Genomic DNA, 21,036 nt, shown 5'->3' on the forward strand with positions numbered 1-21,036 from the left:
CCTCCACATCAGGGCTGGGCAGCACCATCTTGGACAGGCAGGGTTTCAGCAGGTGTTCAATGCACTTTCCAATTAACAGCCAATTAATACCTGGAAAGGACAGGCGATTTCCAAATAATGTAGTTCAATGAGGTAATGAAGAAGTGAGGTGGAAGGAAAACCAGCAGGCACTGGGGACATCAAGTTCTGTGTCTTCCCATCCCTGCCCTAGATGCTGATGCTGCACTGAACAATAAGGATGAGAATGAGATCAAATAAAAATACTGGTCAGCTTGTGCCAGGGAGCTGCAGTCCTCTAATAAAACACACAAAATGGACAGAATGAGCGGTCTTTGTATATTTAAGTTGACTTTTCGAACAACAATTATAGTGTCAAGTAGGTGTCTTTCCCATGATGCTTTGCTGACACCCAAGTGTACAAAGACACGCAACATGCAATTAAATGTCCATAAAACTATCTTTAATTTGCAGATTTTCCACACGAAACAAGGCTTTTATATTACATTTTTATATATATATTTTCATGTATGCTTATATTACACAGACAGGATATTAAAAAAAGGGAAAAGAAGAAAAAAAATATTTAAGCCATAGAAAATGAAGGTACACAGTACAATTTATCCACAAAAATTGTTGTGACAAGCATTAGCAGTTTAAAAAAAAGGAAAAAAGCAACTGGAGACTCAATAACCACAAGTGAAAGCAATATAATTTATAAATCATTCTGTCAATAAAAGTGTACATTCATTTAATTTGCAAATATTCTTTAACTTAGAAATACAAAAATGAAACGGACCGAGATCTCCTCTCATCCAAATGGAAAAGGAGAGCGCAGTTTTGAGACCCTCTGGCAATGGGACACAGACCGAGCCACTGGGTGCAATGGTCCACTCCAGGACTTTGCCAATATCTGCACGAACTGCTTATGGTCACAGCCTGGGAAAGCAGCCCAAACACTGGACCACAGTTCTCACAGAGGCCGAGACTTGGATCAAATCCCAACCTTTTTCTAACACGTGCTAAGTGTTCATTCTAATCCCTGCACTGGTGGCAGATTTTTTTTTAAGCATTTTGTTTTGATTTGGTTTTGATTTACTTGTAATTTGCAAATTAACCAGCAGGTCAAAGCTTGGGTACTGTACTTAAGTTTTTTTTTAATTTTAAGTACAAAGAAAGGCTTCATAAGTAATTTGAGACAGAAATTATAAAAAAAAAATTACACAATCTCATCATGCAACGTTTGACAGCAACAATTCTTATAATAATAATAATAATAATAATAATAATAATAATAATAATAATAATAATAATAAAGTGGGTCCATCAGTTTTAGGGGGGATAAAATCAAGCAGCCCCCCTGTAATGCCTACAAATAAAAACAAGGACAACCAAACAATGAATGAGTTTCCTGAAAAAGAGGTGTATAGCAGGTGTGGGTGCTGTCTGTAAGGGAGGTGCTGTGTGGGGGGGGTGTTATCAGACCACCAGAAAGACAGAGGGACAGCACATATACGTCCTCTCTGGCCCGCACTGCATGGCCCACACCAGAGAAATGTCACCCTGTCTGTCCACAGTGGGAGAGAGAGACTGGACTGGACAGATGTCATGTGTGACTAAATCTGCCTTCTGTTCCAATGTACAGATACAGGCACACAGTGCAGTGTGCTGCAGGAGAGTGACACTAATGTTCACAACAGCCATTTAACTTCTATGTGTTTCCCTGCAGGCACTCTGACTAAAACAGAATGATAAATTTCAGCCTCTCTCTCTCTCTCTCTCTCTCTCTCTCTCTCTCTCTCTCTCTCAATTTACACTGCCTCCACCCACTTCCACAGATTTAAAAGATAAATGTTAAAGCTTAAAGTTTGAGAAAAAACTCACTGAGGTCTGCTTACTGATTACCTGTAAAGTGCAACTTGAGTTTTATTTCCATGTGTAGTATTAGATATGTTTAAATGTTTTTGTTTATTATTATTATTATTATTATTATTATTATTATTATTATTATTATATTAAGGGTCACGTAAAATCCTCTGATGTATATTGCATTTGATGCGACTGACAAGCAAGCCGCTTACACTTGGTCCAGATATTTAAGTGATATATAAAAATCGTCTATTCTTGACCAACTAAGCAATGTGCAGCCACAGTAGTTTTGTTCTCAAAATGAAAAGGCCATCTAAGGTGAAGTCTCCTAGTGTGCATTAAGCCCCCAAAAACAAACAAAACCCCCAAAAGAATTGTGCAATTCACACTTTTGTGCAAACCCCTCAAGGAATTTGTCATGTTTTGTTAATGCTGTGCAAAGTGGAATTCTACACCTAGAGCAGAAAAAAGGTGCAAATTGTACACTGGAGTCAACAGCCATGAAGACAATTATTTTTCCTCATATGGATACAATCATGAAGGGGCAACCTTTGCAAATAAGGAAAATACAGATACTAAAGAAATCTGATCCCCACTAGCTTAAATACAGACTCTTATAAGCTAAAAAAAAATTACCCCCCACATCCCCTCTCAAAAGGAGGCAAGTTTCCACACCGTTACTTGCCAAGGTTGAGCAATGAGCACCTTTCTTTGAGAGTAAGAAAAAACACAATAAAAAATATAAAAATCAAACAAATACCCAAAGAAGAAAAACAACATCACAATCACATGGTCTCAAAACAACTCCCAGAGAACGGTCTTCAAAGAATGTGAGAAAGTGAATCCCCAAAGGTAATGACTGTGTTATAAAAAGTGCATGGAGAACATTGTACATCAGTGTAACGACACATACGATGTGTACATTCAAACCCCAGAGGAGGGGAAACACTGCCTCCTACTTGCCCTTCACTGAAACTGTTCCGCTTGCGAGGTCAAACAGACTCCAGATGTTTTTCCAACAGTGATTTAATCTAAGTTAGTCACCCTCCAGAAAGTACAATTCCACAGTTGTGCCTCTCGCACCCATGTCAGGGCAGAGATGCCTGCAGAGAAGTTTTCTGTTCTGTGCAGGGCTAAGCTATGGGGCGGTGCAAACCCTGACTGAGAAAAAAGGCCGTTGGGAAACTAAGCGAACATAAGTGGTCTATCCCCACGACCTACCTGTGTGCGTTCGTGTGCGAGTGTCCGAGTGTGTTTTTGTGTGTGTGTGTACCAGTATGTGAAGAGCGTGAGTCTTGCGGGACACAATGGCTCGCCCTTAATAGGGCAGGGTATTTTTGGTTCTGTATCTGGGCTCCAGAGTTGCACTGGGGAGCGAGAGTCCCAGTGGTGCCATGTAGAGTGCCTGAGTGGTGCTGTGGGGATGGGCCTGCCAGGCTGCTGAGACAGGGACGGAGACAAAGCTGATGCTACGCCACTCAAAATATATCTACATCAGAACCGAGAGTGTAAGTAAATGCAAAGCTACCTTCTATAATAGCTACCTGAATGTGATAGGGACCCATGTGACATTTGTAGCAACTTAAATGCCATTTTTTATGATTGTTTTTTTAATTACAATAAAAGTGAAGACTGAAACGGACAGAGCGATGCAGGCCAGGAGAGTCTTGCCCAGTGAGTGAGTGAATGAATAAGACTTTCAATACATTCATTAGTAGTGCAGTGATGTTTTGCGTCCGGTCAGTCCCTCTCAATACCACGGTTGGAGTTACAGTGCATTTAATGCTGGAGGGGGGGAGTATCCTTCATTTTTTTCAGCTGCCCTCTTGGATTTTGCACCTCAAGGTCTTGCCAGGACTAAGCTGATAGTATTAATTCTGAGGTTAAACAAAGTAAAATAATAAGGCTTCACAATTTATTAAGAACAACAGAATTTTGAATTTTGAAGAATTTTGCAGGTCACTGTTGTTACACCTTAAAGACTCTTGTTTCTCTGTGTTTGTACCAGAATCTCCATATCTATCCATTAACAGCTGACAGACCCCCTGATTCTGTATATGACCTGTAGGCACACGTCTAGCCTGCCCAGGGACAGCAGGCCTCGATTGTCTCTGAAGCCTTTCATCGCTGACTAACAAACCTGCACAGTAACGCAGTAACAGAGCAATCCACACGCACTCTAGCCTAGTCCAAATAAATCAAATCATTACAGGTGAGCATTTTTCCAAAACCACTAGACTTTATAAATGCATTTAAAGTGTATAATCTGAAAAAAATGAAACTTATTTTTTCCTCCTGCATTACCAAGGTGCTCCGAGCGCCGGACAACACAAGCCACGAAAGTGATTCTGTCTTTAGTTCTGTCAGAAACAGAAATGAGAATTAACAGCTCAGCTCAGCTAGGACTGTAAATGCGGGAAAGCCTGCAAACTTCATTGACATTTAAGGCTAATTAAAATCTTTGGTTTCCAATTATTATTATTATTATTATTATTATTATTCCACAATTGTGAGTTTTAGACTCTGAATGGTAACTGTCATAGTTTACACAAAACATACTTTTTTTTTTAAAGATGTACATGTTCCTCAGAAAGAAGGGGGGATTACAACAATCAAAATTAAATAAAGGAACAAGCTTCTCAGGATGTTTAAGTACCTTTTTAACAAAAATCAGCAGCTTTATTCCACCTGTCCAGTTTTATGTCAAGTTATGTCTCTGCTATGCTCCAGGTGCATGAAGAAGCTGTGCTGACTATCGTACGCCAGCAGAGCCCACACTTACATTCAGGTATCAATGGCGCTTCATCGTGGACAAATCAACAGCAATACGAAATGCATTTTCTCAAAGGCAAGAGGATGAGAACAGTGTACAGGTTCACTATCTTGATGGGAAGACATCTTTCCCTGCTTAAACCAGAACCAATCTGAGAACCAGTTAAGCTCCACCCCCCTCCACACTTACATACAATGCTCAGCTCTTCTTAGGTCAATGATACATTCAAAATATACAATCTGTGTTGTTAATTGTTAGCATGTTTAAAGCACACATACACACATACATTCAGCTTCAGGTGGTGGTCCAGAGCAGCATTGTGATGAAGGCAAGAGTGTATTTATAACCCACTTGAGCATCTGGTTTAGTCCTTTACCTGACACAGGTGTGGATGTAGAGGGCAGTGGGCAGAAGGCCGACTCCCACTGTACTGGAGCCAGAGTTCTGGAACTGCAAGTAGAATCGGAATCGGAATCGGAATCGGAATAAGAATATAATGGGAGGTGCAGAATGTGGAATCGGAACAGACTGGACTGAATTCCGGTAGAACCAAACAGAAGGAATCTGACACCAATTCACGCCGGCGGCCAATACATTTCTGGATTTATTTATTTGTATTTGTTTGCACAGCAGGAGCTGCAGGGTTCAGGCATCCAATCTGCCCTTCAAAGTGCAGAATAAGAAGAGCCATTTGTGCATATCGATTTAACTCTGCGCAAATGCGAGGGCCAGCCTGCGTTCGTGTGCTCCGTGCTTTGTGTTGATGGCTAATATTGCCTTCAGCTGCCCTCCAGAGGACACTATACTGCCCCCCAGCAGCGATTCAGAATGCAGTGCAATGAGAGTCTGCCGCATCCTCCTGCGTGTGCTTCAGACGGACAGGTGAAGACGTTCAAAAGTGTGACCCGGTGAGACAGGGGTGGGAACAGAGTGTCGTGGTCCCTGTGCTTGTAATGGCAAGTCAGGCATGTCTTAAATACAGGTGTGTCAAACCTCCAGGCCTCCAGCAACTCCTCCTGCTTTTTGCACCTTTTTTTTTTTTTGTTTGGTTAGCTGTTTTTAGTTTTAGTTTGCGTCCAAGGTATAAACCTGAAGAATTTCGCAGGAGATGAGGAACCGGTCAGTATTTCCCTTCTCAGATGTATTTTTTGCACCAGTGGGATGTACTCATTAAACACTGCAAGTCGTCGCGAAGACCCAGATGGCTTTGGTCCAGGAGAAGAAGACAGACGGCGCTGGGGTGGACTGAATCTATCGTGTGTGAGAAGAAAACTAACAAACCAAAAAACAAGAAGGAGGCATCTGGAAAATGAGAGCAGACACTACCTGGGAGACTGGGGGACTGGACTTCAAAATGTCCAGGGCTCAGGATCGCATAGAGAATAAGAAAGACAGGAAATATATATATGTAAGAGAGGAAAAAATTAAATAATCAAATTCAGTGATGGTTCGGAAAGATTAGAACAAACTGGAACAGCTGTGCGTGGCGCTTATAGAATCAGTCCAGTCCTGTGTCCAATGGCATTTCCAGATCTCTCTCTCCCTCCCTCCCTCCCTCCCTCCCTCCCTCTCTCTCTCTCTGTGTGCATCTGTACGTGTGACAATCATCTCAAAAGACAGAAAGTGGACGTCCATAGGATGATGGCAAAGAAGACATGAGAGAGAGGAAGGAAGGAAGGGGAGGGGGGGAGGAGGATATGGGAGCTGATATGGGAACTCTCCCCCCCCACCTCAACTGCCTATTTGTTTCTTATGAAGAGTCTGTAAGTAACAGAAGATTCCTATGTGTTATCCCCCCACCCCCCTACTGACCTTCCTAGCCCCCAACAGCTTTACTCCAGGTTGCATGTTTTTGCGGTCATTTCCACACATGTGTACCCAGCATGTGAGACGATCCCTGTGCCGTCCCGCTGCCCATCGGCTGACCATATCCCACAATCCCGCTGGGGCTGTAGAGGTTAATTCCCGCCATCTGCTGAGTGACCTGGAGAAATAAATATATCAGCGTCAATTAAGAAACATTTCAGTAGTAGTATTTTTATCATTAAGATGTTTTTAGGATCACATTGTTGTATTTTACATTTTATTTCAACTATGACAAGTAATACAGCAGTGCAGTTATGTAGCGTAATCCAGCAATATAGTGCAGTGCAGCAGTGTTGTGCAGTATCGTGCAGTGCAGCAGTGTTGCGTAGTATCGTGCAGTCTAGTAGTGTTGTGCAGTATCGTGCAGTGCAGCAGTGTTGTGCAGTATCGTGCAGTGCAGCAGTGTTGTGCAGTATTCTGTCCGCTCCCACCTGTGCAATGTTCCACTGCAGCTGCTGTGCCTGCTGGGCTCCATAGACGGGTGCCTGCATCCCTCCCACCCCATTGAACATGCCGCCCTGCCCGCCTATCACTCCGCCGGGGACTCCCATCATCCCGCTCTGCAGGTTGGCCATATAGGCCCCCGCCGGCATCGCCATCTGCGCCAGCATGCCAGCACCTCCCGGCTGGGGTAGCATGCCCATGTGTGAGGGCATCACGCCTCCCATCACCCCCCCTGCGGCTGCCAGCGCTTGGTACTGCCCATAGCCTGCCCCCGCGTACGCCATCGGGGTGGGCGCCATGTACATCCCACCTGGAGGGGAGGAGGAGAGAGAGCTCAGACAACAGACACAGGCCAGACAGAGAGGAGACCGCCTGGTTCTGATGTGTAACACGGCGCTGGATGAACACCAGGTCTGGACATTAGCTCCTCACATCTGGACCGGTCATTCTTCACCTTTTTCTAATCTACTGCAAACCCCCTCCGCCCAACTTTTACGCCACCGCACCCTTAACATAAGAGCCCTCTCTCTGTCCCATCGCTTACCCCACTCGCCCCGGCACAGCACCCGCATTCCTCACCCCCATCCAGTGCAAAACCCCTCCCACTCCAGAGCTCCCCACTGCTGCAAACCCAAGCGCAGAGTCCGAGCCTCGCCAATCAGTCTACCTTGCGCCGGCATGTGTGTGATCTGGGGCGTCTGTGGCCCGTACAGGGACAGGATGGAGTCCTTGGACATCTTCTTGCTGCTGTCTTCCGGTTTGGGTGCCTGGTCTAGGAACAGGTTGAGGTTCTCCGACATGGAGCTGGCATTGCTGCCCGTGGGCATGGAGCTGGGGGCAGGCTGCTGAGACAGCGAGAGAGTGGGGGACCGAGACAAAGTGAGGAGCATCCTTTGTGGATATAAAATCATTAAAAAAAAAATTCACCCATCAACTCTCACTGCCCTGCTAGTGAGCCAAAGGCCTGCAGTTCATTACCAGGCTGTTTGCAGTCTTAGTTTGTTAATTGGTTCAATTAGAGGTTCAATTAGAGGAACGTGGACAGTGTGGAAATCAGAAGACCTGTACTGTTTGTTTTGTGTGTGTGTTTTTTTTTTTTTTTTGTTTTTTTAATAGTATCGATATCCCTGGTTTCCAGATTTCTTGATGTTTATAAGATAAATATATATTTTTTAAGTCACAAAAATAACCACATGTGTAGATGCTTCAGGACAAGCTTACCGCTGACGTGCTGGAGTCCAAGCTTGACGCCGTCATGGACCGAAGGAAGTCCAGGTTGTTGACTGGTTCTGGACTGGGCTTCCCGTTGTTGATGTGGGAGCCGGTGCTGGGAGTGTCTGCAAGGAATCAGCAGTGCGTCAATGTACTGCACCTACGTGTACGGCACGGTGCTGAGAAAAGACACGCTTGTGTGACAGACTCTGGGGGCCGAGCGAGGGGTGAGGAGAGTCAGTTACCCAGTCCCAGGAGGTCCACTTCGGGCTGCACTGGCTTGGTTGGGCTGGTCTTGAACTGCTGAGACTCGTCCCTCTTCTGCAAAAAAAAAAAGAAAGAGAAATCACCCATGATCAATACAGGACACAGGGGAGTGCACAGTCCGGGTCCTGCAGATCCCAGATCCTGTCTGTTCCAGAGGTCCCGTCAGATTCTATAGACTGGGAACACATGTTAATTACAAATTAATGAGGCTAATGCAGTGCAGCACAGCGATTTTTCCCAGCCCTGGCTCAGGATGACTGCCTGTGTCAGCTGGTTTTCACTCCCACCGGAGCTCTTAATTGACCCCTTAAACAAACTACTAATCGTCTCGTTTCAATCTTGTCACACAGGTGGTGGTGCCCCTGCCTGGTCTGCTCAGTTCGTTGACAAACCCTAACAGGCAGAACCGACACAGACCCACCTACCCCACAGTGCTGTGCCCCCCCACCCCCCACCAACTCTCACATGCTCACCAGCTTCACTTTCTCAAATATGATGGGCTCCACTTTTCTCTCCTTCAGTGTATCACTGCTTTTCTCCTTCTGAAACGGCAGAGAGAGAGAGAGAAAATGTTTTAGAGTTTAAAAAAGTAAATCTGCATTTTTATTTCATACATGCACACTGACGTTACATTGCTGCAATCAGGAGAGCAATAACGCATCACATTTGAAAACTAAATCAACTCATCAGTATGCAATTCACAGAGTGCACTGCCTCCCCTCCATATCTTATTAAAATTGGGCATTAGATATTAATAGATGAAAAGAAATGTATATTCCATGGTAACCACGAGGAGTTAGAGAGAAAGAGAGGGAGGGAGGGAGAGAAAGAGAGAGAGAGAGAGAGAGAGAGGGAGGGAGGGAGAGATGATATTTATGAGGGACAGGAGGGGAGGCAGGGGAAGGTTACCTACGTGTCTAAGTGTTGTGCCGTCAACCGTCATTTCACGCGTTTTAAGTGCTTTGATAAAAAAGCATTTTGTGCAGGCCAATAAAGCACCCCTTTTGAACTTGACAGGAATCTGAATCTGAACTGGAGAGACAGATCTCACCCCTAACCCCACCATCCTCTTTAGCAGCGCCACAGACTCACCCGGAACGAGTGGATGTCAATGCTTCGGTCCATGTACTTCTTCTTCTCGTACTTGTCCCGGATGAACATCTCCGCAGCTCTGCGCACCATTGCTAAGGCAACCTCTGGGGCTGTTGATTGCATGTCCTACCGTTCCTACTGCAATTCTTACATGAAATCAAATAAACTGACTGGGTCACTGGCTGACTGGCCACCCTGCCCTGAACCCATTCTCCAAGTGAGTGAAGGATACTGGTCTGTCTCCGGGCGCTGGAAGCAGTCTGGCAGGAAAGCCTCGTAGAGCCTCCTGGCCTTGCCATTGCCCATCTCCTGGATGCACTGTAAGAGGAGGGGACACAGTGACACACACCGGGGACAAAGAGTAAAGTTATGTCAAGAGATGAGGAATACGTATCCTGTATTGTAATGAAACAAGGCAATAGACAGAAATATGCAACCAACAAGCATGTCCTGCTGGCAGTGCTAGGTTTCAACATCAGCCTGGGGGGCAACCCTGCCTGGATAGTGTATTTGAATCAAACTTCTGCCTATTGCCACCCCTACTATCCGTAAACCCTGCATACGAGACCCTAACTTGACCCGCTGGTGACCTCTGACCTGGATCTGCTCCTGGGTCCACTGGTCCAGGTTGACGGACTTGACCCGGGAGATGTGCACCCCGAGGTTCCGGTGGATCCCAGCGCAGCGGATACAGATGAAGATTCCCAGGTTCCAAGAAGCCCATCGTGGACCTGGGGAGAGATGGGGGGGAACGTTTAACTCTGGAGTAATTAAAACAGAAGGACAGCAGTCCCGCATTCATATGAAACAAATGTTTTTATGAATCACTTGAACTTGGGGAAAAACTAAATCAGCAGGTGAGAAGCACAAGCCACAAAGAAGCTGGCAATCCTGGATGAATCCTGCAATTAAGACACCTGGCTTGCCCTCAATTTGAACAGTGTAGGATGCTTTTTTGTTTGTTAGTCTGTTTATTTAATCTTTGCCCTTTTATTAATTTTATAAAGACATGATCAGGCCAAATGTAAGCCTTCACAGCGAAGTTCAGTCCGATATGCGAAAAGTCAGTGGACCTGTGGAACTCAGCTCTCGTAGCTGACCTTCTCAACTGCAGCACATTTGGAATCGACGGTTACACCAGCAGCCAGCAGATGGCAGTCCACATGTAGCATGAGCAAACAGCCAGAGCAGCCACTACAAGGCATTCCTTCTCAAGGCATCAGAAAATTCTGTTATTCCAGAACTCTAACCTTTAACCTTCTCCTTGACATTCCATACAATTCCACCAACAACAAAGAACAAGATTAATACCCTGCATAACAATCTCATTAGTATTTTCATGTAACTTCTGGTTTGACTTGTTCATACTCTTCCACAAGGCAAAAATAGCAAGGGCAGGTGGGGCTTGCTGCGCTCTCACTGTAGAGCACGTGTGTGGACAGCAGCCTGTCAGCACAGTGCAGCCTGGCAGTGAAAATCCCATTAGCCCCCACCCCCTCACATCCCACGTGACTCCTGCAGTGGAAGCAGCATGGTGCTTAAAGTCAGAGCCCAGGGGTCGGCAGCTTTACTGAGCCTTGCTGCATCACAGGCTTTCTCCCAGACTATTTCCACAATAGCGTTCTTCTGGGACGGCCTTCCACCTTGAGCTCCTCGTTAATTGGTTAATTGGTGAAGTAATTATTTGCTTCAATGAACTCCTGTAACCCTTCTCTCCAGTCCTGGATCGCAGAAAATGTGAGGATTAAAGGAGACCAATGAGACCGGTCTACAGCCTATCCTATGTTAGCACATTGAGGACAGTGCAAACAGCTCCCCCTCTCTCTCATCCCCAGGCCAGACTGCCCTGCTACAAGCCCAGGGGAGAGCTGGCCTGTAAAGCACATACTAAACACTGTATGGATTCACAGTAGCTACAGGGGAAAGAAAGGAATGGTGCTCAAGAAACTGCCTGAGATTTCCTGTGTGAATTCACAGCAGACCCGGATCAGCTGCAGAGTGTTCCCATGGCTGATGTTCAATGACTTTGTATCATCCTTTCACTACCTACAATCCACTGAGGCTCTGTATTCAAGATCTTCCTTGATTCCTTAGGCTTCTTTGTTATTAAAAAACTGCTTCTGTGATGAATAATGAGAATAACCCCCCCCAAAAAAAAACTCTCTTTAGCACAAGTCACAAGAGGCACTTGCAGCGTCTGTCGAGGTGAGCACAGTGCCTGTGCACGAGCACCGCCAAAGTGTGGCTCCAAGGCTCCTGCATTATTAATCCTCCTGCTCTCCCGCTCTCAAATTAAATTATTGTTGGTGTCTGAGGAGAAGGAGAGAGCTTGGTGGAGGGGGTGCTGCTGACTGCGCCGCGGCACGCAGGGAAATCTACATCAGCAAACAGAACACAGAGCACTGCAGCTCCTCAGTGCCGCTCTGTGCCCCAGCGGTCTGCGGGCAGGGTGGAGTGGGGGGGGTTGGGCTACATTGGGAGCTCAACTGGAGCTGCGCTGCGCTGTTGTGCATGGTATCTCCCCCCCAACCCCGTGACTGTGCAGTGCTCGTGTAACTGCATGCCCCATGGTTGAGGTGGAGAGCTGGCGGACACTGACCCTCAGGGGCCAAGGCCCTGCTGCTCTGCAGAAGCTCGTGTCCTACATACCGCCTGCTGCTGTCACCTACAGCAGCTCCCCACTCTAATGCTGCCAATTAATCCACACAGGGAGAGGGAGGCAGCAGGGCTGGCTGTATCGGTGCCTAAGAGGAGGCTGTCAGGCAACTTCCTAGGTCATGGAGGTCATGCTCAGGGTGATGCGACCCTGCAGCTGGGGCCAGGAAGAGGGAGGAGTGGGAGGGGACAGGAAGGGCAGTGCAGCCGGGAAGTAGTGTTCACCCTGAATGCTCAACAGAGTAATGCGCTGAAACACTGTATCCACTACTCCGGGTTTGGCTCAGGCTATATACAGTAGCCTGCAGTTCAGTACTGTAACACATGGCACGGATCAGATGGCCCTGCAATCACAGCCCCATGCGTCTCCCTCCCCTCTCCTAAAGGGAACTGGCGGTCTGTGCCAAGGCTCAAGGGCTGTCCTGCAGGTGCTCTCTCTGCTCTCCAAAAGGCACACACACAGACTCACACACTTTTACCGACCCTTACTCTGGTCAAACACAAACACACACACTTTCACTGGCCTCTTACTCAAGACAAACAGAGGCATTTTGACTGACCCCCCCTCAGGACAAACAAACACACATAAACATACTGCAAGAAAACACAGGCAAGAAACTACAAAAAATCATATACAAATCGAAGCTTGAAAATTGAAAGTAGCTCCACAAAGAATAAAAAAGCAGGAAGTGGGAAGTTATGAAATGTATGAGAATGTTTCGTTTATTGTTATATATTTTTAAAACAAAAAAATAGGAAGTTTTCATTATCTATTTGAACACACTGCCATCCAAATCATTACAGTGCAGAAGGTTTTCATTATTAGTAATGAAAACAAAGCAGCAACAGAAAATGAAAACGAGTTAAACCCCTCATTCAGCACAGCGTTGACCCTGCTTCTCTGCACTGTCAGTGTTTAGTGTTGCTCTGCTCCCAAGGATGCCGGTACAGTGGCAAAATGCACACCACGGCAGCAACCACACACACTGTCTTCAGTTTAAACCCAGACCTGCTGTGCATGAGCCAGGGGGCCCATGGTAGAATGGAGGGATTTCAGAGGTGGACTTTCAGAAATCCATACCGAGGGACAAACAAGAATTACCTTATGCTCAATTGTGTTTTGTACAATTAAATAAAAAGAGTGTCGGTGTTCCTGCCAAACTGCATCATGTGCGAATGGCAAACCTTCGAATTCATGGGCCTGAAGGTGCTCTGAATGCATGTTGCTTTAGCACAGGGTGGGCACGCCGTATGCTAAAGTGCTGGGTGAGCAGCCTGCTGTCCCGATCCCTTCAAACCACCAGGGACTCCATGCAGGCCTGCTGTCCATGTGACGGACGTCTCCTGCGATTCTGTCCGTGAGGCCATGCACACGCGCACTCTGGTTGTGTCCATTATTCCGAGATTTTTACTTCATATACCACACTTCACAATAAGTTGCACTAACCAATGTGCTATAAATTGTGTCACCTGCAAAGGGCTCTCCTCCTCAGTGCACAAAATAAATAAACAACCAGATGAAAAATGCAGGCTGACACCAAAGAATGCCTTCGTCAATATGAACATCCACTGAGCCACGACGTGGTTTTTAGACTTTTGCCAGCTCAAAATCAATGCAAAGCTGATTAGCTCCCACCCCCCACCCTGCAGGAGTAGCATAATTACAGAGTAAGCCAAGGCCGGGAAGAGAAGAAAGGTGGGGGGCTGGGAAGTGTCAATAAGGCATGGCACACAGACCGACGGCAAGCCCATCCTGCCTGGGCTGGTGTTTTCTGAAAAAGCCAGTGAAAGACTGTGCCCTAATGCAATGCCTTTTCACATGGAGGGAAGAATACCAACAACTATAGAGAGACACGTACAAAAATAATCATTAAAAACAAACAAAAAAAACTTAATTACTTAACTGAGAAATGGGAATGTATGGCATTCCACACGTTCATATATTTTAAAACATATTTTCGGGGGCCATTCTTCCATGTTGCAATACATTCTCACAATGCACTTCCAGGATGTACTCCGCCAACCCCCCCCCCCCCTTATTTTGCATATAGGTCAGAAGCAGCCGTGGGTCTGGGAGAACTGGTCTAATTTTACAGTGTAATCATCTCATTACAGATTGACACGCTACCCTGACCTGCTGTCTATTCTTACACAATTCCACGACACCATTTATGGTGTGATGTGTTTAATTTTGCATTGCCTGCAGGGATCTTCCCGACTCAGCCGCTGGAGCAGTGTAGCGCTCTTCACAGGCTTGAGAGCTATAATTTAACCCTGCGGGGTTAAAGAGGTGCAACACATGCAATGAATTCCTGCAGGGCCAATCTTTCCCCTCAGTGCAGTGCTCAACAGCACACCTGAAGAAAGTTGTCACACACAAAGCTGTGCTGTGTCGTGTTGTTCACCCAGTGTGTCCTACAGGGAATGTGGACCAGCATCTTGCTTCCCCCACACTGTCCCCTTGACCACTGTATGAGACCATGTGGTGCCAGGCTGACAGTTTCACTACAAATTCTTCATCTTCACCTGGTGAAGTTAGTGACGGGCTGGATTATGTTTTAAAACAGCCAGACACAATTGCACAGACTCACACAAACATACAAAAGCACAAACGCATGACCACACACACGTGAGTGGAAACATACATATACACACAGACATGCACACACGTAACAATGGACTTGGCGCACACACAGCTCTGAGGCCCACAGATGCATCACGTGCATCACACCAGACTTGCTCCTCAAGACTCTTGCAGCGCATTCAAAACAAAAGCATTTTCAATGGTGTAGGAGAGGGAGTACCCTCCCACCTATAAACAGCAAAGGGATGCCTGGGATAGAAGCTCCTTATGAGTGAAAGATATCAATAATAATAATTACAATAACAAGCACACCCCTCTAGTATGTTGCACTCTAACTGTAAACTAGCTCCTGCTTAATTCTCTCAGAGCTTCAGGTGCTTCAGTCTGTGTGCTGGACCAGTGAGGCCACTCAGCAAACACCTACCCCAGGAGCAGAGTTGCAAAAAAAACCAGCCTTCCAGCACTCAGTGGGAAGAACAGGCCCTTAGAGACACAGCACCCCCACCCCTCCCAGCTACCCAACAGATGGGCTCATGCTTCATGCCTTTCCTACTCTCTCCACAATGCTCCTACCAGGCTGCCACTTCTCCAAGGCAACGACGCTCTGGCAAGCCACAATCTGGATCCCACGCCAGAACTCCACATTCGCTGGTTTCCTTTTTATTTTCTATTCTATGCGTTTTGGTGCTTGGCCCGTGGAAAAATAAATAAAGTGGAGTATTTAAAATCAAAACTAAACATGCATTTAATCCACACCATCCACCTGAACATCCAAAACCCAGGGGGGTCAAGGAGGAAAAATAACAAAGATTAAGTAAAAACAGCACAAAGCAGCCCTTCAAGAAGCACATGTAAGAGAGGAGCTCTTCGGCCTTTGATGACACAAACACACAAAGCAAAACAAAAAATAATCAACAAATCGTGGAGGCAAATCCGGAGGCAGCAGAGCTGGACTGAGCTGAAACCTGTCCTGGCAGAACCTGGCAGCTGCACAAAGCAGATCAGGTACTGAATAAATCTCAAATATAGCAGCATTCACTTAACAAGCCTAGTCTAGTGTAGTCAAGTCAAGTTTATTTGTATAGCACATTTTCATACACAAGGCAACTCAAAAGTGCTTTACATTATGTAAAAATATTTAGAAATAAAAAATCTTAAGTTAAAAACAGTTTAAACAGTTGAAAACAAACTGTAGTGTAGTGTAGTAGTGTAGTGTGTAGAAAACAAAGTGTAGAGCATTGTTTTGTTTGGTCTTGTACGGTATGGCAATTGTACTGTTTTCCATCAATGTGTCGAGGTCCAAATTACTTCCTAATGATTTACACGTTATTAGTAGTAGTAGTTGTAGTATTTATTAAATGATGTAATGATTATTGATTTGAAAGATCACTGGTATTCCCGCTCCAGTGATCCTGTTGACAGGCCGTGACTAGCACTGCATCCGCTGCACGCCCGGTGTGCACCAGAGCAGTGCATTGCGTTTCCCCAGCATCCTGCCTGCTGTGTGCCATGGCGGCTCCTCACAGCTCGCCCGTCCTTCTGCCGTGCTGATGCTATGCCTATCTGTTTCTCCTGGCAGGCATTAATCTTTTACAGGCAGGCTCACAACTTGAATAAATGCCTAATCGTGTTTTGTATCCACTTTAAGCTACTGAAACTAAGTGAAAATAAATATTTCAGTTATGCAGTTGAATTGGTGCTCAACACTCTGATAAATATATAAATATATATACAGGAAAACATCTATTTAATGTACAGCCCAGGATCCACGAAATTTTTTCATGCAGTTACTGGGGTGGTGCTACGACAACACGGTGCAATGAGAAATGCTGCCGCCTTGCTACCCTGAAACTGAAAAGCACAAGAAATGGCACTGCCCTAGTAAGGAAAAGTAAAGTGAGATTTTAATTGCTCAATTGAAAACAGACGGAGAACAAACACTGTGTCACAGCTGCGCCATGGGCTGTCAATGTGCCTCTACACTGCATACTAATCCAACAGCAGCTTCTTGGGGTGGGATGGGAATTAATAATAAATAATAGTAGCTAGTTTCTCTGTGAGAATTTAACATCTAATTTTACATGTCTGCCATTATCTTACATCGCTTTGTTTATTATTGTTTTATAGTGTCAATGTATTTTAATTTTAGAGCAATGAGCAGAATTATTTTGTGGCATTTTTTTGACTGCTGCCAAACCGTCATAAAAATTATAATTCGATACATGACTGGTCACTCAGTCGATGCTTGCTAATCTTGTGAAGAGCCAGGATTCCAACTTTACATTCACCACTGCTTCAACAGAGTGGTGTAGTTTTTTTCAATCACTATACAGCCAGAAGTCTGAGGTAATTGTAGGCCAGTATTACAGAAATGATGCAGCCTGAAGCAACCTCTTTCTGGGAATAAGTACTCACTTCCCGTCCAACACTAGCTAGTATCAACCACATCTTACGTGCCTTGTGTGAACTTCTCACTTATACTTCCGCAGACTCTCCTGTTCATTTAAAAAGCACCCCCTGCAGGAGGGTTTATAATGGAGGCTGTGTGGGAGTGTGTGTACGGACGGCACGTAAAACGTTCCGCCAACTTGCGTCTCTTGCAAATAGCCAGGCTATTTTTTGTGGTTGCCTTTGCAGAAATATCACATTACAATCGATGTGATAACCCTCTTGGAAAAGCACTGACATTCAGAACAGGTTAGGTCAGGAGGGCTGTGGAGACGACACTGCAACACACAGCATGAAGGTACACAACGTACTGCTCAAAGCACAGCATCACCGAACACAGGAACAAGCCTCCAGGCTAGCACTCTTGCTCACAGGAAGTGTGGCTCCAGATGTTGAAACAAAAAATTAAAGACACATGCAAGTTAGTTTGAGGCGGTGTGTGTGTGTGTTGGATGGTGGGGGGGCGGGGGCAGATAAGTTAATGGAAGCATTTCCCCTTATTTATTCCATGAGTTGAAGGGTGTTGGACCAATTACCTTAAAGACATTGAAGTCAATACTCTCCTAAAGGTCAGCTGCTATATTTAGTACAGAAGTAATTTAACACTGAAGGTGTTTTATGCAAAAGACCACAGATCAGCAGTGTAGTTGTGCAGCAGTCATGCCCTGCCTATGGATCGCTTTATCAGGAGAGGCAGAGAGGGAGGAGAGGGCAAGATAGCATCTGGCCAATGAATCAGCAGCACATCCTGCACAGCACACAGACCATTTACCCATCAATGTATGGGACGATGCTGCCTCCCATTACCCCTGCCCGGTGCTCGCCCGTATAGCTCCTGTTCAGCATGTGGTGCAGCGGTGTGGTAGGTACGGCACAGACAACCTGGAGGGCAACAGACCATTCCAGGTTGTAGATCATTGAAGCCAGGAGCTACACTCATGAACAATGAAGACCACACAAGTCATCATTTCTGAAAACTGCTAAAAACAAAGAATACTGCAAAACAAAAATTTATTAAATGAAATTGTTTTGCGCATCCCACTGAGACTGTTAAATGACCAGGCTGGATGGACTGACCAGTCCCCACACTGCCACAGTGTGTCTGTTGTACAGTTATGGAGAAAAAAGAAAGACACAAACAAGCCAACAAACAGGAGTAAACTTGATATGCTAGGGAATGGTTCACAGAGTCTGAGGACAAATGGACTGCATAACCAGGAGACAGCAATCCACTTAATACTTTAAGTCTTTTTTGGTTTAAAAACACATGCAGTACAACCAGCCTTTAATTCTCATAGGTTATTTACCAGCTGAGCAACTCCCAAGCCATTTGTTGCGGTTGTGAAGGTTTTCTTGATTACTAATGTTGACAAGTTGGACATTTACAGCTATGCCACTGGTTACATTTGGCAAGTTTGTAATGCAATTGTGTTTCTGAATGTAATCTGCACTTTTACATTTTATACCAACCTGTAATGAACCCAAAAGCACAGAGCTGAATCAGCATTTCTCTAAGCTGTGTAAAAAGGCAAACTTAGCACTGGACTCATTAGAAGTAAAAAAATACTGCAGTTTGGGCCTGGATTTAAAATGATTACTAGGTATGAAGCTTTTGAAAGTCTCTTGAATTCAACATTGGGACTAACAGCCATTGCATACTGAAAACCAAAAACACAGAGCATGGTGAAATGAAAATATGTACTAATATATATATTTGATTTGAGTAAAAGTGAATTCTGCAAAAGAAAAGCAGAATTGTTCTACACAGATGACAAGAGGAGCACATGTTTACTGTACATTGTAAGCGAGCTGCATGTTTGTATTTTTTCCTGCAGTGTTGGTGTAAAATATGAATGTGACATTGACACAGACACACATCCACTCCTCCAATCCCAACACGCACTCATCATAAAAAACGTCAATATTAAAACCACAAGAAGGGGATGGTGGCCAGCAGCTGTACATTATGGGTCTGTGGTGGTTAAATATGCTGGTTCATAAACCTATTCGTTGAATAAGTGGAAAGTCAATGTGGAATGAATAATGATTTATAATAATAATAATAATAATAATAAATATACATAAATAGATGTATTTCCATATGAGTAAGCTGACAGTCACCGTACGTCTATTTCGTTTTATGTAATCAATAATCAATTACAAGACACGCTTAAAAATGTCAGACGCACACTGATCTGATCTGACTAGGGGAGAACAACGAGTTCAACACAACACATGACATTGATGATAATAATAATAATAATAATAATAATAATAACATCTTACCTTTAGCCTGACAGTCGGCGCAGAATTTGTTGTCCTCCTGGGTTAACAGGCTGCTGAGCACAGCCTGGTATCTGTCAATGTCTTTCACAGATTTGCCGGTCATGATCAAAGTAATTCTCCAGCTGCCGTGCAATTCAAATATAAAAACTTCTCGTTCAAGGAAAAAAAGAAGATATATATATATATATATATATGAATTATTAGTACTGTTTATTATTTCTAAAAAGATTGCTTCCTTCCTCTTTAGCAAATAAAACAGGGAAGTGCTTTGACTTCAATAGAAAAACAATTGCAATAAACAAGCTTGCTACACAGCACAATCTTTTTTCTTTTTTTAGTTTGTTAGTCCCCCCCCCCCCCCTAGAAAAATGCTCTCTCTCGTCCTCGGGGGGCAACAGAAGCGCGCGCTGCCTGGGCCGGCGCTAATTGCTCTTAATTGGTGTGAAGTTGCGCGTCTTGTCAAGTCTGGCCGTCAGTACCTATATTTTCGCTTCTCTCTCTTTTCCCCTTTTCTCTGCCAGCAGTTGCAGCTCTGTGTGTGACAGCCGTATTCAATGGCTCAATACAACATTACACATAGCTTCCTGTTTCCGCTCTCCCCCCCCCAGCCGTTTAAATTCTGTATTGTTTCTCAGTTTGCTTTTATTCTGCCTATCTGACTGGCGCCCACTTCCTGCCGCCATGCTCCCCCCTTTAATCGGTTTCTCTTGCAGGCTGCATTTTGGATATCTGCAACACTGTCATACATGGAGAATTCAAATATACCATCTATATATGCTCAAAATACAGTCAGTACTACGTTCTTGCATGTGTCCGGCTTTTACCAGGCAAAGTGCGCCCCCTACTGCATAGATTTTGTACAGCCCGAACCGTCCTGTGTGTGCCTGTGATGCCCTACCTGCACCGGGTGCGCTACTTCAGATGTGAGCCAGTGATGCTGCGCAATTGTGAAGTCACACAACAATCTAAATCATTAAATAAAAGTAAACATCCCATTCAGGTAAATGCATAATAAAAAGTTTTAACTAGTAACTTACTGGAAAGTGTCTTATATTTTATACAGTTATACAGTGGGTATATACAATACATAGGGGGCAATTGTACCCCAACAAACAATAACAAGAATGACAATACCGGTGATAAAAACAACGACAGAAACAAACCCTCGACAGAAGCTCGACAGAAGCACGACAGAACCCTGTACTCAGGAACATTGACCCACAAACGGCATGTTCGTCATTATTTGCCTACCAGAGCTTCTCTTGCGTCTTGGAGGCTGTAGTGCAAATATTGTAGGTGTAACATTTTACATATATATAGTTTGTTTGTCTGTTTGGGGTAAGCTCACATTCTTCATGAGGTAATTTGTGAGAGGAGAATGGAGCCAGGAAAGCTAAGATTGAATTTGTTCATGCTCCACTACTCGTAATTTCTTCTCCTCTGCTCTCAGAGGCTCAGACCAGTGGCTCTCCGCTCCTGTTCCCAGGATCTCATTTTGCTCTTTTGGCCACATTGTAAGTCTGCAATGGTTTCCCCCTGAGAA

General features: G+C 44.8%; 1 protein-coding gene across 2 annotated transcripts; it reads right to left on the minus strand.

Annotated features, from left to right (window-relative positions):
• Positions 1-438: 438 nt before the first annotated feature.
• Positions 439-20,037, minus strand: smap2 (small ArfGAP2). Of its 2 annotated transcripts, XM_066717225.1 has the most exons (11): positions 19,973-20,037; positions 19,494-19,640; positions 10,118-10,251; positions 9,753-9,838; positions 9,521-9,599; positions 8,902-8,970; positions 8,407-8,482; positions 8,171-8,286; positions 7,617-7,794; positions 6,937-7,259; positions 439-6,623 (listed from the first exon to the last, which is right to left on the minus strand). In XM_066717225.1, the coding sequence occupies exons 2-11, from the start codon at positions 19,594-19,596 to the stop codon at positions 6,498-6,500; spliced, it is 1,290 nt and encodes a 429-aa protein (XP_066573322.1). In that variant the 5' UTR covers positions 19,597-19,640; positions 19,973-20,037; the 3' UTR covers positions 439-6,497. The 2 variants fall into 2 exon arrangements, with proteins under 2 accessions (XP_066573322.1, XP_066573323.1); XM_066717226.1 differs by having other exon boundaries at positions 7,617-7,791; positions 19,494-20,035.
• Positions 20,038-21,036: the final 999 nt, after the last annotated feature.

This window comes from Amia ocellicauda, chromosome 11 (assembly GCF_036373705.1).
Source record: "Amia ocellicauda isolate fAmiCal2 chromosome 11, fAmiCal2.hap1, whole genome shotgun sequence".
NCBI lineage: Eukaryota > Metazoa > Chordata > Actinopteri > Amiiformes > Amiidae > Amia > Amia ocellicauda.

Bases quoted from the DNA above. Each gene is read 5' to 3' on its own strand.
- smap2 (XM_066717225.1), bottom strand. From the start codon at position 19,596: ATGACCGGCAAATCTGTGAAAGACATTGACAGATACCAGGCTGTGCTC. The intron at 8,971-9,520 runs GTGAGTCTGTGG...CTGCCGTTTCAG, and splicing joins TTGACATCCACTCGTTCCGG to AAGGAGAAAAGCAGTGATAC. The intron at 7,260-7,616 runs GTAGACTGATTG...CCTCCCCTCCAG, and splicing joins CACACACATGCCGGCGCAAG to GTGGGATGTACATGGCGCCC.